General features: G+C 37.8%; 4 protein-coding genes and 2 pseudogenes across 4 annotated transcripts in view; all 6 read right to left on the bottom strand.

Moving 5' to 3' along the window:
* The window catches only part of LOC119576588, a 6,318-nt gene extending 1,780 nt beyond the window's left edge, over positions 1 to 4,538 (bottom strand). The window contains 7 exon segments of the mRNA XM_037924256.1: positions 737 to 877; positions 1,213 to 1,404; positions 1,508 to 1,734; positions 3,452 to 3,484; positions 3,806 to 4,007; positions 4,145 to 4,371; positions 4,492 to 4,538. Coding sequence (XP_037780184.1) covers positions 737 to 877; positions 1,213 to 1,404; positions 1,508 to 1,734; positions 3,452 to 3,484; positions 3,806 to 4,007; positions 4,145 to 4,371; positions 4,492 to 4,500 — 1,031 coding nt within the window. The 5' untranslated portion in view covers positions 4,501 to 4,538.
* A 1,859-nt stretch (positions 4,539 to 6,397) lies between these two features.
* On the bottom strand, positions 6,398 to 7,388 carry LOC119576845 (cuticle protein AMP1A-like). Its single transcript, XM_037924492.1, has 3 exons — positions 7,359 to 7,388; positions 6,798 to 7,024; positions 6,398 to 6,693 (listed from the first exon to the last, which is right to left on the bottom strand). The coding sequence occupies exons 1-3, from the start codon at positions 7,365 to 7,367 to the stop codon at positions 6,498 to 6,500; spliced, it is 432 nt and encodes a 143-aa protein (XP_037780420.1). The 5' UTR covers positions 7,368 to 7,388; the 3' UTR covers positions 6,398 to 6,497.
* Positions 7,389 to 8,891: 1,503 nt separating this feature from the next.
* Positions 8,892 to 9,708, bottom strand: LOC119576839 (annotated as a pseudogene).
* A 1,741-nt stretch (positions 9,709 to 11,449) lies between these two features.
* On the bottom strand, positions 11,450 to 12,438 carry LOC119576847 (cuticle protein AMP1A-like). The gene is made up of 3 exons (XM_037924494.1): positions 12,411 to 12,438; positions 11,850 to 12,076; positions 11,450 to 11,745 (listed from the first exon to the last, which is right to left on the bottom strand). The coding sequence occupies exons 1-3, from the start codon at positions 12,417 to 12,419 to the stop codon at positions 11,550 to 11,552; spliced, it is 432 nt and encodes a 143-aa protein (XP_037780422.1). The 5' UTR covers positions 12,420 to 12,438; the 3' UTR covers positions 11,450 to 11,549.
* Positions 12,439 to 14,005: 1,567 nt separating this feature from the next.
* Positions 14,006 to 14,852, bottom strand: LOC119576587 (cuticle protein AMP1A-like). Its single transcript, XM_037924255.1, has 3 exons — positions 14,760 to 14,852; positions 14,412 to 14,635; positions 14,006 to 14,279 (listed from the first exon to the last, which is right to left on the bottom strand). Exons 1-3 carry the CDS (start codon positions 14,850 to 14,852, stop codon positions 14,075 to 14,077), a joined length of 522 nt encoding a protein of 173 aa, XP_037780183.1. The 3' UTR covers positions 14,006 to 14,074.
* Positions 14,853 to 16,613: 1,761 nt separating this feature from the next.
* Positions 16,614 to 17,481, bottom strand: LOC119576848 (annotated as a pseudogene).
* Positions 17,482 to 17,500: the final 19 nt, after the last annotated feature.

The following is a 17,500-nucleotide window of genomic DNA, read 5'->3' as shown; positions in this document are numbered from 1 at the left end:
TGATACATTTATTTCAAATAAATTGTTTGTATATGATTTTGTGTCAATTTTGTATTCCATAATGCGATATTACATACTATGATGTTTGTTATTCAATACATTTTTGTGTAATATTTTGTGAAAACAATTTTGAACATATGTGTTTGTGTAACAGTACTTCTCTATGATAATATTACTTATATGTATTTATATAATATATATTGTATACATTATATATATTCATGCAAGTGTATATAGATAGCTATAACTAGATGATTATACTATGTGCTTACACGCACAATCATACATACATATATCATATAGGTGTCGTGAGGCACTTATGCTCTTTGTATCTGCTCATTAAAGTTGTTCTTCTACACATGCACCTGTTAAGGACACTGACTGATGGCAACAGAATTTCCTTTTCCTGTGGTAAGATTAACAGTAGTAATAATCATTGTTATCATTATTGTCATTATTTCACTATTATTTATGCTGTTCTTTTCGTTGTTGTTATGGCAACAATTTTAAGGAAAAGAATAAAGATAATAAGAATGATTCATATACATCACGTATTTACTCATTTCATAATAAGAAATTTTTCGCATATTGTGAAAATCATTATACGCATTCTTTATATTCGATTTCCTTATGCGATGATCAATTTTCATAGGAAGGAATGATAAATCACATTGATGCAGAAGAAAATATACAAACAAGGAAATACACATCTGTTTATCGAAACATGTGAACAAACATGAGATGATTATCAAAGGAGTGCATCTGGGCATTGCGGGCATCCTTCTCTGCAGCCTTTGCCCAATGATCAAGGACGAACAAAGGCATTGGGTCGGGGAACTCAGGAGACACTAATAGGTGGAAGGCCTGAGGCTGGAAGCTGACATGTTAAACTACAAACATGATATTTTCAATATTTTGCTAGTTCTTCCACGAAAGAGAGAAATATTACCTCCGATAAACTAATTGTTCATCTGGAAGTCTCATCTATTACCTGAAGTTTTATCTACGCACTCATCTATCTTTCTTTTGGGGAAAACAAAACCATATAAAAATGTATCAGACTGCACGAAAGACTTAATGTATAAGCGAAAACACATAGTATGGCATGTAATATTTAATTATCAAACAATAAATACACACTATAGATATTTATGTACAAAATCATGTCGGATCTCATTCGTTTCTTCTAATCTCATAACAATATCTAATCACTGGTAACCAACGGAGGGCCTCTTGGCGTTACGTGCGTCCTCCTCAGCGGCGAAGGCGATCTGCTCGAGGACAAAGTCAGGGATTGGGTGGGGGAACTCGGGGGCCACGGGCAGGTGAGCGCCCTGAGGCTGGAAGCCGTTTCCGTCAGCAACGTACTGGAGGTGGACGTCAGTGCCGTCAGGAGCGGTGTATCTGAGGAACAGAAAAACGTTCAATATTGTCAGACATTTAGAAGTACTGTATATACTCCCCACGCAGGTTCTCAGAAAAATGAAACAGGACAAGGTCAACTCACGAGAAGGATCCGGCGCTGTTGATGGCTCCCTTCTCTCCTGGAGTGCCGTGCTCTGATGCCACGATGCCGTTGGCAGTCTCCATGTCGAAGTTGTAACTTCCGTCATCCTCGATCACGCGCTCGTCTTTCAAGATGGCGATTTCCTCGCTGGAGGCATAGCGAGGCGGGGGAGCGCCATATCCTTGTGTGTCTGCGGCGGCCACGGCGGCCAGAGCGGCAAGGATCAACTGCAAAACATAATTTGTCACATTACTCAAAGCCTGATAAGCCAGATATACGAAGCTGGACCAAGCCCGGGGGTGTTACACTTTATAAGACATTCTCAGAGTCGTAACCAGTTGAAATGATAACTGGCGAAAATCAAATAAAAGTGGTACCCTTGCCTGTTCTCCCAACATGTATATATGCTCTTACTAGCAACCACCACCCGTAATTAGAAGATGAGAGAGAATGTTCTTCGAACTTTATGTGTGCTATAGTGTCTGAACATATCCCTTAAATATGTGCACTTCCAGAATCCGATATTTTACATCAACAAATCATTATTTGAAGTTTACTCACAAACTTCATGATGATTGGCACTGTAAGATGCACTGTCTCAGTCATCCCGTTCTCAGCCTACTTATAGTCCCCCTGTGCAAGGTGCCAGTTGCCAATTCTGTTTCTTCTTTGTTTACTTCCATTTTAAGACACCGTTAATGCCTCTTATTCCTTGTTTTTTATTTGATAATAATGTAATGCTAAATGAATCATGATAAGTAATTAAATCAACAACAGGTCTTTCCACACTGTTTCCACCATATGATGCGTGCTCAAGGTTAAGATGTCCAACCAGGCACTCCACCATTGCCGATCTCTAATAGTTTCAACTTGCTTCAAATTACTATACGAGTGGCCTTTTTCGTGTCAAAGATATTGTCTTTAAGCAATGCACACATTTTTTAGAATGAAAATAAGATAAGTATTCTTTAAACTACAAAGAAGGTTGCAGTGATAGTAAATACACAGATGTTGCTAAAATGCAGTGACTTTCATCATCCCTTCAAGGAAAAAATTAGGCTGTTCTTCAATATTTATTGCTATTTGTACTCTTAATAACCCTATAATCATCATGGCAACATCAACATTAATCGATTAGAAGAAGAAATAAAAAGGGTTGAGATCCATTGATCTACATACACACACAGATAGATATGTCTGTATACATGTACTTGCATAGATATTCATGTCCAGTATACAGATAGATAGAACATATAAAAGATACAGTTTATAATGCATAAATAAATAAGATAGAACAGTATACACTACATAAATAAATAAGATAGAACAGTTTATAATGCATAAATAAATAATATAAAAATACATTATGTGCGTGCGTGTATGTGTATAAAGGTCTTCAAAAAGTGTGACATTATGAATATATGCACTTGCACATATAGCTGTACTCTTTGTTGCATTTTCCCAGGATCACTTAGACTATGTGTGTATGTGTGTGTGTGGTGCACACAACACACACATACAGGCATTTATATGTGTGTGTGTGTGTGTGTGTGTGTGTGTGTGTGTGTGTGTGTGTGCACGTATATATATAAGTATATGTTTATATATAAATTCATTCAAATACTCCAAACATTCCTGACGAGCGGTCCGGCTTCCTGACAGAGGATGTCGTTTTTTTCTATTCTGAGGACCCACTTCAAAATTTATTTATAACTTCAATTTTCCTGATTTTTGTACTTTTCACAAATGCAAAAATAAATCCCTATGTATAACGAGTTCAGTCAGTTGTACATACACAGACACACATGCCTATGCACGCTTTGGAATATATTCCTATGTGCATGTGGATTACGTATATGTGCGATTTTTTTCCTATCATTCTTTCTTTTTTTCGCCACCAGAAACTGTACTTCCCTACTACACTTAGGGAATAATTATACTTACTGCATAGGAATTACCGTCATGACTATATTTGTTCTGAAAGAAAAATCAAAAGCTACTTTTGCACTGAATGATTAATCAAAGAACCAACAAGTTTCGGTGACATATGGCCCTCTCGCACTTTTGCCGTATGTGTGTGCAACTTTTATATATGTATGAATGTGTGTGCGTATAAACAGAAGGATAGATGTACATGTGTGTAGGATGTATTATGAGATAATCGTGTACAGGTAGAGGGATGCATGCACCGGTAAGGGTAAAGGGGAAAGGAAGTTCATTTATAGTATTCATATTAATTTTAGTTTGGTATAAATAATCTCATATGTACAAGGTCTTCTCGGTATTAAAACCTATTTACTGAGGGGCGCCATAGGTGGCTGAGGGTCTCTTGGCATTACGGGCGTCCTCCTCAGCGGCGAAGGCGATCTGGTCGAGGACGAACTGAGGGATCGGGTGGGGGAACGCGGGGGCCACGGGCAGGTGGGCGCCCTGAGGCTGGAAGCCGTTCTCGTCAGCAACGAATTGGAGATGGACGTCAGTGCCGTCAGGAGCGGTGTATCTGAGGAGATAAGTTTTCATTACAATCTGGATGAAGTCTAGTTTCTTACATAAGAATATGAATAGAACATTGTAGTGGCCATAATAAGTGTCGCAAGTTCGTGTTTGACTAAAAAAAGAAATGTTTAAGCAACTCACGAGAAGGAACCGGCGCTGTTAATGGTTCCCTTCTCTCCGAGAGTGCCGTGCTCTGACACCTTGATGCCATTGGCAGTCTCCATGTCGAAGTTGTACCTTCCGTCGTCCTCGATCACGCGCTCGTCCCTCAAGATGGCGATCTCCTCGCTGGAATCGTAGCGAGGTGGGGGGGCGCCGTATCCCTGGGGGACGGCGGCGGCCACGGCGGCCACAGCGGCGATGATCAGCTGCAAAGCATTAATCGTGTCACTCAAAGGATAATATACTTTACGAAATATTAACGATATATTTCCCACACCATTGTCCTTCGCTGAATACAGAATGTGTGACGTCATGAGAATACTCACGAACTTCATGTTGGCTGTTAGATACTGCTGCCTCTCATGCCGATGGTAGCGCTTATATTCTGCTATGAGAAATGCATGCAGTTGCCAGTTCATTTCTTCCAATTGTCAATGAATGACCGCGTGTGTGTCCTTGAACTTTAGATCATTTTCCCTTCTACGGAACGCAGAACATTTTCTTTTCTTCATTTTTTATGTGTATTACATGACCTGAACTAAATCTCTGTAAGTAGAGTATTTGCACGCACACGCACAAGAACTTGTCTACGGTAGCACATAAGCACATGATATATCCATACGTGTGTTCCCCACGGTATTGTACACACACGCGACACATGATTACATATGTATGTGTATGTATAAATGTGTGTATCTGCTATATATATGCATGTGTGTGTGTGTAACTAAGCATGCTTATATATATGTATATATATATATATATATATATATATATATATATATATATATATATATATATATATATATATATATATATTTACATATATATCCGTTTATCTTTCTATAGTATGTATCCACAAATGTATATGTGTGAGATATATAAACATATTGCATATATATTACAGATTTGTGTATATCTACATATATCAATAGAAGTATGTATATATATATATATATTTTTTTTTTTTTTTTGTATATATACATACACACATACATATATACATGTGTGTATATATACATATGCATTTGTAAACTTCTCTGTATATATACACAGTCATTTGTATATCTATATATATTCATATATATATATATATATATATATATATATATATATATATATATGTGTGTGTGTGTGTGTGTGTGTGTGTGTGTGTGTGTGTGTGTGTGTGTGTGTGTGTGTGTGTGCCTATCTTTCTGTGTGTGTATATATATGTGTGTGTAATATATATGCGTTAGTGGGTGCCCTTTCATGTATGTATGTATAACTATATATATATAACTATATATATATATATATATATATATATATATATATATATATATATATATATGTACAAGCATATATTTGCGTGTTTATATAGATATTTATAGCCAGATGATTATATTATGTGAACACACATCTATATACATGTATATACACATAGGTGTGTGTATGTGCGTGTAATGAATATGTTTATACATACATATATTCTAGGGGTGTCGTGAGACATTTATGCACTTTGTATCTGTTTGCTCACTCAAGTTGTTCCTCTACACGTGCACCTGTTAAGGACACTGATCGATTACAATAGTATTTCCTCTTTCTGTGGTAAGAATAACAGCAGTAATAATCATTGCAATCATTACTATCATTATTTCACTATTATTTCTGTTGTTCTTTTCGTTGCTGTTATGACAACAGTTCTAAAGATGAGGATTGAAATAATAAGAATGATTCATACACATCGTGTCTGTACTCATTGCCTAATAAAAAATTACGCATATTGTGGAAATCATTATACGCATCCTTTATATTCGATTTCATTTTGCGAGGATCTATTTTCATAGGAATGAATGATGAATCATATTGATTCAGAAGAAAATATACAATCGAGGAAATACATATGACAATCATAAACTAATTATCAAAACAAGGCCTCTGGGAACTACGGACGTCCTCCTCTGCAGCCTTTGAGCTATGATCACGGACGGACCGAGGCATGGACAGGTGGGAGGCCTGAGGCTGGAAGCCGGCATTTTAAACACGATAGTTTCAACATTTTGCTTGTTCTTCCAAGAAAGAAATAAGTATGACCTCCAATTAAGTAATTGGCTGTGTTCCTTTAGAAGTGTCATCTTTTTCTTCTTTCATTTCTTTATTTACGTATTCATCTATCTTTTGGGGAAAACACAACCATATCAAAAGGTATCAGACTACACGAAAGTTTTAATGTGTAAATGAAAATAGTAGTATGACGTAATATTTAATTATCAAACAATAAATATAGATATTTATGTACAAGGTCATGTCGGATCTCATTCGTTTCTTCTAATCTCATAACAATATCTAATCACTGGTAACCAACGGAGGGCCTCTTGGCGTTACGGGCGTCCTCCTCAGCGGCGAAGGCGATCTGCTCGAGGACGAAGTCAGGGATTGGGTGGGGGAACGCGGGAGCCACTGGCAGATGGGCGCCCTGAGGCTGGAAGCCGTTCCCGTCAGCAACGTACTGCAGGTGGACGTCAGTGCCGTCAGGAGCGGTGTATCTGTGGAACAGAAAAACTTTCAGTATTGTCAAACATTTAGAAGTACTGTATATACTCCCCACGCAGGTTCTCAGAAAAAATGAAACAGTACATGGTCAACTCACGAGAAGGATCCGGCGCTGTTGATGGCTCCCTTCTCTCCGGGAGTGCCGTGCTCTGATGCCACGATGCCGTTGGCAGTCTCCATGTCAAAGTTGTACCTTCCATCGTCCTCGATCACGCGTTCGTCCCTCAAGATGGCGATTTCTTCGCTGGAGGCATAGCGAGGTGGGGGAGCGCCATATCCTTGTGTGTCGGCGGCGGCCACGGCGGCCAGAGCGGCAAGGATCAACTGCAAAACATAATTTGTCACATTACTCAAAGCCAGATAAGCCAAACATACGAAGCTGAACCTAGCCCGGGGAGGTTACACATTTTCAGATACTACTAGAGTCGTAACCAGTTGAAATGGCAACCAAACCGGCGAAAATCAAATAAAACAGTACCCTTGCCTGTTCTCCCAACATGTATATATGTTCTTACTAGCAGCCACCACCCCGTAATTAGATGAGAATGTTCCTCATGATTTATGCGTGCCATAGTGTCTGAACATATCCCTTAAAAGTATGTGCATTTCCAGAATCCGATATTTTACATCAACAGATCATTATTTGAAGTTTACTCACAAACTTCATGATGACTGGCACTGTAAGATGCACTGTCTCAGGCCCCCGTTCTCAGCCTACTTATAGTCCACTTGTGCAAGGTGCCAGTTGCCAATTCTGTTTCTTTTTTTGTTTACTTCCATTTTAAGACACACCGTTCATGTGAATGGTGCCTCTTGGTCCTTGCTAATTAATTATTTGATAATAATGTAATGATATATGAATTATGCTAAGTAATTTAATCAACAACAGGTCTTTCCACACTGTTTCCACCATGTGATGCGTGCTCAAGGTTAAGATGTCCAACCAGGCATTCCACCATTGCCGATCTTTAATTATTTCAACTTGCTCCAGATTGCTATACGAGTGGCCTTTTCCGTCTTTAAGCAATGCACTTTTTTATATAAAAAATAGGCATGTATAGTTTAAATTGCAAAAAAAAAATTACAATGATAGTAAATACACAGTTGCATTTATGTCAGAAAAAGATGTTGCTAAAATGCAATGCCTTTCATCATCCCTTCAAGAAAAAATATGAGCTGTGACTCTCTTTGATTACGTAATGCATGCTCTTTAATATTTATTGCTATTAGTACCGTTAATAGCCTTATAATCGTAATAATAATCATCATGACAACATCAACATTAACAGATTAGAATAAGAAATGAAAAAGGTTGAGAACCATTTATCTATATACACACACAGAAAGATGGATATGTCTGTATACATATACTTGCATGTCCAGCATACAGTTTATAATGCATAGGCAAATAGGACAGATAGAATAGATAAAAGATACTGTGAATGTACGTGCGCGTATGTATATAAATGGCTTTACAAATATGCACTTGAACATATAGCTGTAGGTACATTCTTTCTTGCATTTTCCATGATCACTTAGACTTCCTGACAAAGGGTTTCGTTTTTCTTCAACTTCCAGGTTTCCGCTCTATTCTGTCGCGACCGACAGAAAAATCTATATTTTCCATAATTCTGACGACCCACTGCTCTTTGTATTTTTTTCGCAAATGCATTTCACTCGCTCTTCAAAAAGAAATCAGTATGTACATACTGCAAAACGATTTCACTGTTTGTCTTCATTCTTCGGATAATTGTACATACACAGACATACATGCTTATGCACGGTTTGGGATATATTCCCATGTATACCCGTGGGTTATTGATGTGTACGATTTTTTTTCGCCACCAGAAACTGTACTACCCTACCACACGTAGGGAATGACTCTATTGCAGAGGAATTACAGTCCATGACTATATTTGTTCTGAAAGAAAAATCAAAATCTATCGTTTTCTTTTTTGAAATGAATGATTAGAGAGAAAAACAAGTTTCGGTGACATATGGGCCTCTCGCTCTATTACAGTATGTTCAACTTATATGTGTGAGTATGTGTGTGTGTGTGTGTGTGCGTGTACAGATAAGATAAATAGATGGATAGATGTATACATGTGTGTATATTATGAGATAATAATGTACAGGTAGAGGGATGCATGCATCGGTAAGGGTAAAGGTGAATGGAAGTTCATTTATAGCATTCATATTAAATATTTTATTTTACCATAAATATTCTCGTATGTACAAGGTCTTCTTAGTATTAAAACCTATTTACTGAGGGGCGCCATAGGTTGGCTGAGGGTCTCTTGGCATTACGGGCGTCCTCCTCAGCGGCAAAGGCGATCTGGTCGAGGACGAACTGAGGGATCGGGTGGGGGAACGCGGGGGCCACGGGCAGGTGGGCGCCCTGAGGCTGGAAGCCGTTCTCGTCAGCAACGAATTGGAGATGGACGTCAGTGCCGTCAGGAGCGGTGTATCTGAGGAGATAAGTTTTCATTACAGTTTGCATGAAGTCTAGTTTCTTACATAAGAATATGAACAGAGCAGTGTAGTACTATGTTTCGCACGTTCGTTGTTGACTAAAAAGGAAATGTTTAAACAACTCACGAGAAGGAACCGGCGCTGTTGATGGCTCCCTTCTCTCCAGGAGTGCCGTGCTCTGACACCACGATGCCGTTGGCAGTCTCCATGTCGAAGTTGTACCTTCCGTCGTCCTCGATCACGCGCTCGTCCCTCAAGATGGCGATCTCCTCGCTGGAGTCGTAGCGAGGTGGGGGGGCGCCGTATCCCTGGGGGACGGCGGCGGCCACGGCGGCTACAGCGGCGATGATCAACTGCAAAGCATTAATCGTGTCACTCAAAGGATAATATACTTTACGAAATATTAACGATATATTTCCCACACCTTTGTCCTTCGTTGAATACAGAATGTGTGACGTCATGAGAATACTCACGAACTTCATGTTGGCTGTTAGATACTGCTGCCTCTCATGCCGATGGTAGCGCTTATATTCTGCTATGAGAAATGCATGCAGTTGCCAGTTCATTTCTTCCAATCGTCAATGAATGACCGCGTGTGTGTCCTTGAACTTTAGATCATTTTCCCTTCTACGGAATGCAGAACATTTTCTTTTCTTCATTTTTTATGTGTATTACATGACCTGAACTAAATCTCTGTAAGTAGAGTATTTGCACGCACACGCACAAGAACTTGTCCTACGGTAGAAACACGAAGAACCAAACGTGTTCTCCACGGTATGTACACACACACGACACACATGATAACATATTATGTTTTTTGTTATATGTATGTTCCACAAATGTATTGTGTGAGTATATAATATGCATTATATATACAGGTTGATATATCTACATATATGTGTAGTATAAATTTATATATTTATGTATATGATTTTTTTTTTTTTTGTGTATATAGGTACTACATGTATACATCTATACTATATCTTTACTATTTTATCATATACACATATCTGTTTAGATATAAATTTCTGTACATATACAAGTGATTTGATATATCTATATATATTATATATATATGTATATATATATATATATATATATATATATATACTATATTATTATATATATATATATATTGTGTTATTGTTGTGTGTGTAGCTTTGTCTCTGTCTCTGTCTATTATATGTGATAATGTTATGTATTTATTATTTATATATATATTGTATGTATATATATATATACATTTATGTGTTTGCGTGTCCTTCTGATGTATGTATGTATACATTATGTACATGTATATATATATATATATATATATATATATATATATATATATATATATATATGCACATATATATAATATTTATGTTATAGCTGATGTTGTGTATGTGTACCCTCAAACAATATTAACGTGAACAGAATATTTATAGCCAATATATATATATTACACACATCTATATACATATACATAATATAGGTGTGGTGTGTCGTGTAATGAATATATTTAACTCATATATTTTATGGGTTTCGTGAGGCATTTATGCACTTTGTATCTGTTTGTTCACTCAAGTTGTTCCTCTACACGTGCACGTGTTAATGACACTGATCGATCAATAGTAATTTCCTCTTTCTGTGATAAGAATAACACAGTAATAATCATTGCTATCATTCTTAATTATTTCACTATTATTTCTGTTGTTTTTTCGTTGCTGTTATGACAACATTGTAAAGATGAGAATTGAATAATAAGAATGATTCATACACATATGTATGTATTCATTTCCTAATAAACAAAATTAGGTATATTGTGGAAACCATTATTCATATCTTTTATATTCGATTTCTTTATACGAGGATCTATTTTCATAGGAATGAATGATAAATCATATTGATTAAGAGGAAAATATACAATCAAGGAAATTACAGTAATATGACAATCATAAACTAATTATCAAAGGAAGGCCTCTGGGAATTACGGACGTCCTCCTCTGCAGCCTTTGAGCTATGATCACGGACGGACCGAGGCATGGACAGGTGGGAGGCCTGAGGCTGGAAGCCGGCATTTTGAACACGATAGTTTCAACAGTTTTGCTTGTTCTTCCAAGAAATAAGTATAACCTCCAATTAAGTAATTGGCTGTGTTCACTTAGAAGTGTCATCTTTTTCTTCTTCTTTCATTTCTTTATCTATGTATTCATCTATCTTTTGGGGAAAACACAACCATATCAAAAGGTATTAGAGTACACGAAAGTTTCAATGTGTAAATGAAAATAGTAGTATGACTTAATATTTAATTATCAAACAATAAATATAGATATTTATGTACAAGGTCATGTCGGATCTCATTCGTTTCTTCTAATCTCATAACAATATCTAATCACTGGTAACCAACGGAGGGCCTCTTGGCGTTACGGGCGTCCTCCTCAGCGGCGAAGGCGATCTGCTCGAGGACGAAGTCAGGGATTGGGTGGGGGAACGCGGGAGCCACTGGCAGATGGGCGCCCTGAGGCTGGAAGCCGTTTCCGTCAGCAACGTACTGGAGGTGGACGTCAGTGCCGTCAGGAGCGGTGTATCTGTGGAACAGAAAAACGTTCAGTATTGTCAAACATTTAGAAATACTGTATATACTCCCCACGCAGGTTCTCAGAAAAAATGAAACAGTACATGGTCAACTCACGAGAAGGATCCGGCGCTGTTGATGGCTCCCTTCTCTCCAGGAGTGCCGTGCTCTGATGCCACGATGCCGTTGGCAGTCTCCATGTCAAAGTTGTACCTTCCATCGTCCTCGATCACGCGTTCGTCCCTCAAGATGGCGATTTCTTCGCTGGAGGCATAGCGAGGTGGGGGAGCGCCATATCCTTGTGTGTCGGCGGCGGCCACGGCGGCCAGAGCGGCAAGGATCAACTGCAAAACATAATTTGTTACATTACTCAAAGCCAGATAAGCCAAACATACGAAGCTGAACCTAGCCCGGGGAGGTTACACATTTTAAGGTACTACTAGAGTCGTAACCAGTTGAAATGGCAACCAAACCGGCGAAAATCAAATAAAACAGTACCCTTGCCTGTTCTCCCAACATGTATATATGTTCTTACTAGCAGCCACCACCCCGTAATTAGATGAGAATTTTCCTCATGATTTATGCGTGCCATAGTGTCTGAACATATCCCTTAAAAGTATGTGCATTTCCAGAATCCGATATTTTACATCAACAGATCATTATTTGAAGTTTACTCACAAACTTCATGATGACTGGCACTGTAAGATGCACTGACTCAGTGTCAGTCTCCTGTTCTCAGCCTACTTATAGTCCACTTGTGCAAGGTGCCAGTTGCCAATTCTGTTTCTTTTTTTGTTTAACTTCCATTTTAAGACACACCGTTCATGTGAATGGTGCCTCTTGGTCCTTGCTAATTAATTATTTGATAATAATGTAATGATATATGAATTATGATAAGTAATTTAATCAACAACAGGTCTTTCCACACTGTTTCCACCATGTGATGCGTGCTCAAGGTTAAGATGTCCAACCAGGCATTCCACCATTGCCGATCTTTAATTATTTCAACTTGCTCCAGATTGCTATACAAGTGGCCTTTTCCGTCTTTAAGCAATGCACTTTTTTATATAAAAAAAAATTAGGCATATATAGTTTAAATTGCAAAAAAAAAAATGCAAATAAGGTAAGTATTCTTTAAATTACAAAGAAGGCTGCAGTGATAGTAAATACACAGTTGCATTTATGTCAGAACAGATGTTGCTAAAATGCAATGCCTTTCATAATCCCTTCAAGAAAAAATATGAGCTGTGACTCTCTTTGATTACGTAATGCATGCTCTTTAATATTTATTGCTATTAGTACCGTTAATAACCTTATAATCGTAATAATAATCATCAGGACATCAACATTAACAGATTAGAATAAGAAATGAAAAAGGTTGAGAACCATTTATCTATATACACATACAGAAAGATGGATATGTCTGTATACATATACTTGCATGTCCAGCATACAGTTTATAATGCATAGGCAAATAGGACAGATAGAATAGATAAAAGATACTGTGTATGTACGTGCGCGTATGTATATAAATGCCTACAAAAAAGTGTGGCTTTACAAATATGCACTTGAACATATAGCTGTAGGTACATTCTTTCTTGCATTTTCCATGATCACTTAGACTTCCTGACAAAGGGTTTCGTTTTTCTTCAACTTCCAGGTTTCCACTCTATTCTGTCGCGACCAACAGAAAAATCCATATCTTCCATAATTCTGACGACCCACTGCTCTTTGTATTTTTTTCGCAAATGCATTTCACTCGCTCTTCAAAAAGAAATCAGTATGTACTTACTGCAAAACGATTTCACTGTTTGTCTTCATTCTTCGGATAATTGTACATACACAGACATACATGCTTATGCACGGTTTGGGATATATTCCCATGTATACCCGTGGGTTATTGATGTGTACGATTTTTTTTTTCGCCACCAGAAACTGTACTACCCTACCACACGTAGGGAATGACTCTATTGCAGAGGAATTACAGTCCATGACTATATTTGTTATCCCAGAAAAATCAAAATCTATCGTTTTCTTTTTTTGAAATAAATGATTAAAGAAAAAAAAAACAAGTTCCGGTGACATATGGGCCTCTCGCTCTATTACAGTATGTTCAACTTATATGTGTGAGTATGTGTGTGTGCGCGTGTACAGATAAGATAAATAGATGGATAGATGTATACATGTGTGTATATTATGAGATAATAGTGTACAGGTAGAGGGATGCATGCATCGGTGAGGGTAAAGGTGAATGGAAGTTCATTTATAGCATTCATATTAAATATTTTATTTTACCATAAACATTCTCGTATGTACAAGGTCTTCTTAGTATTAAAACCTATTTACTGAGGGGCGCCATAAGTGGCTGAGGGTCTCTTGGCATTACGGGCGTCCTCCTCAGCGGCGAAGGCGATCTGGTCGAGGACGAACTGAGGGATCGGGTGGGGGAACGCGGGGGTCACTGGCAGGTGGGCGCCCTGAGGCTGGAAGCCGTTCTCGTCAGCAACGAATTGGAGATGGACGTCAGTGCCGTCAGGAGCAGTGTATCTGAGCAGATAAGTTTTTGTTACAGTCTGGATGAAGTCTAGTTTCTTACATAAGAATATGAACAGAGCAGTGTAGTACTATAAGTTTCGCACGTTCGTTGTTGACTAAAAAGGAAATGTTTAAGCAACTCACGAGAAGGAACCGGCGCTGTTGATGGCTCCCTTCTCTCCGGGAGTGCCGTGCTCTGACACTACGATGCCATTGGCAGTCTCCATGTCGAAGTTGTACCTTCCGTCGTCCTCGATCACGCGCTCGTCCCTCAAGATGGCGATCTCCTCACTGGAGTCGTAGCGAGGCGGAGGAGCACCGTATCCCTGGGGGACGGCGGCGGCCACGGCGGCCACAGGCGGCGAAGATCAGCTGCAAAGCATTAATCGTGTCACTCAAAGGATAATATACTTTACGAAATATTAACGATATATTTCCCACACCTTTGTCCTTCGTTGAATACAGAATATGTGGCGTCATGAGAATACTCACGAACTTCATGTTGGCTGTTAGATACTGCTGCCTCTCATGCCGATGGTAGCGCTTATATTCTGCTATGAGAAATGCATGCAGTTGCCAGTTCATTTCTTCCAATCGTCAATGAATGACCGCGTGTGTGTCCTTGAACTTTAGATAATTTTCCCTTCTACGGAACGCAGAACATTTTCTTATCTTCCTTTTTTATGTTTATTACATGACCTGAACTGAATTTCTGTAAGTAGAGTATTTGCACGCACACGCGCAAGAACTTGTCCACGGTAGCACCGAAGACAAACGTGTTCCCCACGGTACTGTACACATACACGCACACATGATAACATATGTATGTGTATGTATATATATGTGTGTGTCTGCTATAATATGTGTGTGTGTGTGTGTTTAAGTATGCATGCTTATATATATAGTATTATATCTACATATATGTGTATATATATATTTATATATGTTTATGTATATGTATTTACACGTATCTCTATCTATAAATTTATACATGTGTATATAGGTACTTACATGTATACATGTATATCTATATCCGTTTATCTATCTTTCTATTTCATATTTACACAAATATTTATCTGTGTGTTAGATATAAATGTATCATTACATACATATTAGGGATTTGCATATATACATATATTAATATATATATATATATATATATATATATATATATATATATATATATATATAATATATTTTATTATATTATAATATTATATTACATATATATCGTATATATATGTAGTGTGTGTACTATCTCTTCTCTCTCTCTCTCTTCATATATATATATATATATATATATATATATATATATATATATATATATTATATATAATATATATTATATATATATATATACATATATATATATATATATATATATATATACATATATTATGTTATATAGATTGTTTATATATGTGTATAATCACATTCACAATACCATAAACCACACACACAACACACACACACACACAACACACATCATATAATATAATATTATATATATATATATATATATATATATAATATATATATATATAAATATACATATATATAGGTGTGTGTGTATAATGAATATATTTACACTCATATATTTTATGGGTCTTCTGAGGCATTTATGCACTTTGTATCTGTTGTTCATTCAAGTTGTTCCTCTACATGTGCACGTGTTAATGACACTGATCGAATGCAATAGAATTTCCTCTTTCTGTGATAAGAATAACAACAGTAATATTCATTGCTATCATTCTTTGAATTATTTCACTATTATTTCTGTTGTTTTTTCGTTGCTGTTGTGACAACAATTGTAAAGATGAGAATTAGAATAATAAGAATGATTCATACACATAATGTATGTATTCATTTCCTAATAAACAAAATTAGGTATATTGTGGAAACCATTATTCATATCTTTTATAGGAATGAATGATAAATCATATTGATTAAGAGGAAAATATACAATCAAGGAAATATTATTTATCTTTTGTAACCTATGACAATCATAAACTAATTATCAAAGGAAGGCCTCTGGGAATTACGGACGTCCTCCTCTGCAGCCTTTGAGCTATGATCACGGACGGACCGAGGCATGGACAGGTGGGAGGCCTGAGGCTGGAAGCCGATATTTAAAACACGATAGTTTCAACATTTTGTTTGTTCTTCCAAGAAAGAAAGAAGTATGACCTCCAATTAAGTAATTGGCTGTGTTCCTTTAGAAGTGTCATCTTTTTCTTCTTCTTTCATCTCTTTATCTATGTATTCATCTATCTTATGGAGAAAACACAACCATATCAAAAGGTATCAGACTACAGAAAAGGTTTAATGTATAAATGAAAATAGTAGTATGACTTAATATTTAATTATCAAACAATAAATATAGATATTTATGTACAAGGTCATGTCGGATCTCATTCGTTTTTTCTAATCTCCTAACAATATCTAATCACTGGTAACCGACGGAGGGCCTCTTGGCGTTACGGGCGTCCTCCTCAGCGGCGAAGGCGATCTGCTCGAGGACGAAGTCAGGGATTGGGTGGGGGAACGCGGGAGCCACTGGCAGATGGGCGCCCTGAGGCTGGAAGCCGTTTCCCGTCAGCAACGTACTGGAGGTGGACGTCAGTGCCGTCAGGAGCGGTGTATCTGTGGAACAGAAAAACGTTTAATATTGTCAGACATTTAGAAGTACTGTATATACTCCCCACGCAGTTTCTCAGAGAAAATGAAACAGGACAAGGTCAACTCACGAGAAGGATCCGGCGCTGTTGATGGCTCCCTTCTCTCCGGGAGTGCCGTGCTCTGATGCCACGATGCCGTTGGCAGTCTCCATGTCAAAGTTGTACCTTCCATCGTCCTCGATCACGCGCTCGTCCCTCAAGATGGCGATCTCCTCGCTGGAGCCGTAGCGAGGTGGGGGGGCGCCGTATCCCTGGGTGTCGGCAGCGGCCACGGCGACCAGAGCGGCGAGAATCAGCTGTAAATGAGTACTATTTATTGACCTAATACCCACTGCATATTAGTTGACCTAACACAACTTTGAACACGCAACGAGAGTAAACCACAAAAAGTAAATTCAATAAGGGTCCTCATATAATTGATCTCTATATGGTCAAGTTCTGCACATTTCACATGTTCCTAATATGGATAATGTCAAGGCAGTTAACAAGCGTTCAGCTTGGTACCCACAGACTTCATGTTGTTAAGGCTGTATGATACTGCTGTCTTAGGCTCCT

The sequence above is a fragment of the Penaeus monodon genome, chromosome 9 (assembly GCF_015228065.2).
Source record: "Penaeus monodon isolate SGIC_2016 chromosome 9, NSTDA_Pmon_1, whole genome shotgun sequence".
NCBI classification, from domain to species: domain Eukaryota; kingdom Metazoa; phylum Arthropoda; class Malacostraca; order Decapoda; family Penaeidae; genus Penaeus; species Penaeus monodon.
This window is presented reverse-complemented; position numbering and strand designations above follow the sequence as displayed.